The 5,909-nt window shown below is 39.7% G+C and overlaps 1 protein-coding gene across 1 annotated transcript; it reads left to right on the top strand.

The window, feature by feature from the left end:
- The first annotated feature begins 3,319 nt into the window (after positions 1-3,319).
- On the top strand, positions 3,320-5,331 carry LOC128736645 (uncharacterized). The gene is made up of 2 exons (XM_053831135.1): positions 3,320-4,221; positions 5,205-5,331. The coding sequence occupies exons 1-2, from the start codon at positions 3,320-3,322 to the stop codon at positions 5,329-5,331; spliced, it is 1,029 nt and encodes a 342-aa protein (XP_053687110.1).
- Positions 5,332-5,909: the final 578 nt, after the last annotated feature.

Below are 5,909 nucleotides of genomic sequence, written 5' to 3'. Positions count from 1 at the left end.
ACTCCAAAAGTGTACTGGAAGCGGTCGCGAACAACAACTGCTACCACCCGTGGATAATACAAATAAAAGAAAAATTAAATGAAAAACAGGGAAACACAGAGCTCTGTTGGGTACCTGCACATATAGATATCCCCGGTAATGAAAGAGCTGACCTACTAGCAAAGGAAGGCGCCGCGAAAAAACAACCGGTTGAAACAAATATCCCTTTCGAAGACTTCAAACGCTTAGTACACTCCAAACTAATTTCCTCATGGTGCACTGATTGGAACAACAGCACAAGCAAGCTTAGACAAATTAAAAATACACCCTTCGAATGGAACTCCTCATATTCCAACGACAGGTACTTCAATCGAGTCATAACCAGACTAAGAATTGGTCACACCAGATTAACACACGGGCACTTTGTTAAGAGAGAAGACCCCGCGACCTGTGAAACTTGCGGTGTACAGATATCAGTGAAACATATGCTGATTGAATGTCGAAAATATGATGCAGCAAGGCAGAACAATCACCTGGATGCCTCTCTTGAAAAAGTTTTGAGTGACGACACTAACCAGCTTAGCAATTTAATCAAATTCTTAAAAGAAACTAACCTACACAAGGAAATTTAAAAATTTAAAAATTATTTATAAGCTCAAATTAGTAAGCTATATTTTTTTTTCTCTCGCATCGACCTGAATGACCAAAAGGTTAAAGGGTCGTAAATAAAAATAAACAAACAAACAAACTAGGTTGGTCTAACTTTGAAAATTCAAATTTGAATACCGGCGAGCAAAAACTTACACAGTCATTCCTGTACACAACACAGTACGGTTATGACTTTCAGGGAGCGTCAAAATGGAGAGTACTATTTCAACCTGATTTGAGAGTGTGTATCATTGTGTGAGAGACCGCAACATACCAGAATAAGCTATGCTCAGGTTGTTTGTGTCTGTTCTGTAGTTGATTGCGGTTCTGTCACAAGCAATATGGCACATTTCAAGCACTTGTAGCGCTTGAATTCTGTCGTCGGAGCTTAATATTTTTGTGCTGGTTAAATCAAACTTGTGTTGTTCCTCGATCGCATGTTTCATTAGCGCAGTCTTTTTGAATTCCTCGTCTCTGTCCGTGCGCTCCGTGTCTGAGGTTTTATACTCTTCATAGCGTTTGATGAGAGAGCGGTGGCCGGCGATCCGATTTTTCAGCTGCTGTGTAGTTCGACCAATAGCAGAAAAAACCCACCCCAACAAACTTGACAAGAATTAGTTTAATATGTTTGTAAGTTTTGTGTGTAAAAAATTGACTTTGTAACTCAATGTAAATGTAAACTGTATTTTCGTAGTTGCCCTGATGATGAGGAAATAAAGTCCTTGAAACGTTGGCCTAGACAGCAAATAAACTAGTTCACTAGTAACCCGATGATTAAAACGCCATCACTAAAACCAAAATTAGTATCGTTGGTCAAACAAATCTCTCTACAATTACAATGGCACAAATTACCAATTCAAGCGCTTCGTTCTACAACAGTTTACCACCATCACACCGCGACCTGTACAAAAGCTACGCTAAGACGATAAACAAATTGTGCTCCCAGTGCACTAGAAAGGATTTTCTTCGACGTTGCAAAAAATTTGGCCTGCACCCAATGCACATCCAAAACACTTTTCGTTGCATCAACGGACTACTAGAAGACGCCAGTCCGTATAGAGGAAAACTCCAGAAGGCGATGGATCGTTTCAAACGGACAATCCTAAACATCGAAATTAGTGATAGTTTCCATAAGATTAGTATGCTAGAGAAAACAAGGGCCACACTCACAAGCAAAATCACGCAAGTATCTCCCGCTTACACATACACACACTTCCTTGAACAACAAGAAGCCTTTTTCCAAAGAAAAATTCGTCAAACAAAGATTACGACTGATCGAAAATTTGAACGTCTTCTCCAGAGAGTTGAAATTGAAAAGACAAACAAACTGAATGTCAACGACGCTTGGATTAAAAACATGACCAATGTTGACATTCCAGAAGAAACATTGATTCTTTTAGGGTACGGCCCCAAATTCGCCTTACCTTTGGCAAATAATCAAGAAATCCCGTATTTCAAAATTATTGCGGACTTGGAATCAATTCTCAAACTTGAACAAGATGAGAGTCTCCAAATGATCAGTCGTAACCAATTAATTAATATAATGCAAAATTATATAAACAAACGAAAAAACGGTTTCACACAGGGCTTGTTCGTTCACTTTGACTCAATTTTGATTCATTTGACAGTACCGTCTCAGCCGAGCAAAATTTGACCAGGTTGTGTATAAAACATTTGTAGAACTAGTTATCATCTTCAATTTTGCTGAATGAAGTTTTGCTATATCTGTTGTAGTTACGATGCTACAATGCTAGTACGTCATTAGCAACTAAATGAGCATTCATTTAGTCACTAATAAGGTACTAGCATTGTAGCACCGTGAATACAAAAGATACAGTAAAACTTCATTCAGCAAAATTGTAGATAATAACTGGTTCTACAAATGTCCCATACATAACTTTGAAAAATTTTGCTCGACTGAGACGGTACTGTCAAATGAACCAACATTGAGCCAAAGTGAACGAACAAGCCACCAACATCCAACCCGATTAATCGTTTCTTGGTTGAAGCGTTTCACAGCAGCAAAAAGTTCATTCGTGACAATCCTGACGTTTATGTTGTGGCGGCCGACAAGGGAAATAAAACGGTAATAATGAACAAAGACGAATATGAATCAAAAATGAGAACCCTGGTTGAAGATAACAGCACTTACGAACGCATTGAATCGGATTGGACCGTTAAAATTCAAACAAAAAATAACACGCTTGTGAAAGCTCTATACGACCAAAAAATGATCGACCAAAAAACCAGAGCTCGGCTGACTACTTACAATGCGACTTGTCCTAAAATTTATGGATTACCCAAGATACATAAAGAAGGCAACCCGCTAAGGATCATACTGTCATGCATAAATTGCCCAACATATGATCTCTCCAAATATCTTGCAGGAATTTTACATCAATCGATCGACCATGACAAATACAACGTACGAAACTCATACGAGTTTTGCACGTTTATAAATAATGTTACACTACCACCCGGCTATGTATTAGTGTCGTTTGATGTAATAAGTCTGTTCACATGTATACCGAGGAACCTGGCTATACAAGCGGTGCAAAATAACTGGAACAGAATAGAAAAAAATACAACCATCAAAGACAGAGACACGTTCACAAATCTAGTACAATTCGTTCTGTCCTCCAGTTATTTTACGTTTCGTGGGGCATACCATCGGCAACAGGAGGGAACTGCAATGGGGAATCCGCTGTCTCCAGCATTGGCTGATCTTGTAATGACCACATTACTTGACGATGTGCTTACCAAGATCGACATCACAGTTCCGTGCATCAAAAAATATGTCGACGATTTGTACACCGCTCTTCCAGCAGACAAGATTGAGTATGTAAAGAATGCTCTCAATAGCTTTGACTCGCATATTCAATTCACCTACGAGTCAGAAAAAGACAACCGATTACCATACTTAGATATGATTCTAATAAGAACCGGAGAACAAAAAATTCTCACTGATTGGTATCAGAAATCTGTAGCGTCGGGCAGAATTTTGAACTTTTTCTCACTCCACCCGCTGGTACAAAAATTAAACACGGCCACCGGCTTCATTGGAAGGGTATTTCAGTTATCCACGAGCAAATCGACCGATGAGAAAAAGGCAATTGTACGCAAGCAATTGCTTACTAACAACTATCCGAGCTCACTGATCAACCGGCTGATCAATAGGTTTATCAACCAAAGTGGACAAAATTGTGAAGAAGTGAACTCGGAGGAAAAAGTATATCGATCGTTGCATCATGTCGATGCCCTCACCCCTGCATTGGCAAGAAGTATTAAACAAAACTTCAAAAATGTCACTCTAAGTTTCAAATGCGCCAAAACCAACAGATTACTATTCACGAAACTCAAAGATTCCTCACCGCATCTTGCAATGAGAAACGTAATTTACCGTATTCCATGCGCTGACTGTGATAGTGCTTATATTGGTATGACTACACAGCAGCTGAAAAATCGGATCGCCGGCCACCGCTCTCTCATCAAACGCTATGAAGAGTATAAAACCTCAGACACGGAGCGCACGGACAGAGACGAGGAATTCAAAAAGACTGCGCTAATGAAACATGCGATCGAGGAACAACACAAGTTTGATTTAACCAGCACAAAAATATTAAGCTCCGACGACAGAATTCAAGCGCTACAAGTGCTTGAAATGTGCCATATTGCTTGTGACAGAACCGCAATCAACTACAGAACAGACACAAACAACCTGAGCATAGCTTATTCTGGTATGTTGCGGTCTCTCACACAATGATACACACTCTCAAATCAGGTTGAAATAGTACTCTCCATTTTGACGCTCCCTGAAAGTCATAACCGTACTGTGTTGTGTACAGGAATGACTGTGTAAGTTTTTGCTCGCCGGTATTCAAATTTGAATTTTCAAAGTTAGACCAACCTAGTAGTTTGTAATAAATTGTACTGTTTTTTATAGTGTAGTTCGACCAATAGCAGAAAAAACCCACCCCAACAAACTTGACAAGAATTAGTTTAATATGTTTGTAAGTTTTGTGTGTAAAAAATTGACTTTGTAACTCAATGTAAATGTAAACTGTATTTTCGTAGTTGCCCTGATGATGAGGAAATAAAGTCCTTGAAACGTTGGCCTAGACAGCAAATAAACTAGTTCACTAGTAACCCGATGACCAAAACGCCATCACTAAAACCAAAATTAGTATCGTTGGTCAAACAAATCTCTCATTTCATGCGTTATATTGTAGGAAATGTTACTCAAATTCAATTCATTTTGTTACTGACATTCTTCTGAATGTTTGATAGGATTGCAGATTGAAGCCATCTTTGAAGCGAAGCGGTGTTGCTTCAGTTGAAACCGAAGCTTCATTGCTTCATTGTCGAGTGACAATTTACAATTGAAAATGATGTTGTCAGGCCCTGTTCTAAGCTAATGGCTGTGAAATTTCAAGCTTGAAAGTATGGAACAATTTTTCTTCTGGGGGGTTTGAACCCCCCCCCCGTCGCTACGCCCATGAGTCATATATATTCGAGAGTAACTTGAAAACTGGGAGCTCAGTTCGAAAGTTCTTATTATTATATGATTGCTTATTCAGCTGTAGCAGCTGTGTTGTATCATATCTGCTGGGCGATATCTACTTTCGAATTACTTCACCTCTGCGAAATCTGAATATCGATAAGGATGACACCGTCCGTTGCTATAGCTGCCATTGTACAGGTTAATTTCAGCTCTACAGGAGTATTATGAGTTCAATTTGTTTAGAGCAAATTCAAAATTAATGTTCTTGAACAGATATCAGTAATAGTTCCATGTGCTTTCCATTCAATTGTGCTTCTTCTGTATCAAATAGGCAATGGCAGCATCCGAAAGTAAATATACCTAATATTATATGCCCTAAGTACAGGGTTTAGCAGCACCAGCACCGCCATCCGATAGCTACTGTGCTGAAGTTTGCACGTGACTCGCCCTGCAACGTGAGCTAGTCGTACCATTTATCCACGTAGGTACGAGCAGCAATCACGATATTGGCCGACAAATCGATACAATTTACCGGCAACTTTCGTCGGTTTTGTGCGTGGTCAGCCATCGTGAATAACGCTAGATAAACGATTTCCATGATATCGTTGCGGGACCATTCCGTGGACGACCACGGACCGCACCAGATATCTGTCCAACCCGTAGGTAGGTACCTATGTGTTTAAAATATCCGAGCACAACTTTGAATGAATGAAATACTTTAACCTTCATAGAGCGAAAGATGGCTCTCCCCGGCTAACAACCAGCGCAGTGTCCTATCGAC

The sequence above is a fragment of the Sabethes cyaneus genome, chromosome 1 (genome assembly GCF_943734655.1).
Source record: "Sabethes cyaneus chromosome 1, idSabCyanKW18_F2, whole genome shotgun sequence".
NCBI lineage: Eukaryota > Metazoa > Arthropoda > Insecta > Diptera > Culicidae > Sabethes > Sabethes cyaneus.
This window is presented reverse-complemented; position numbering and strand designations above follow the sequence as displayed.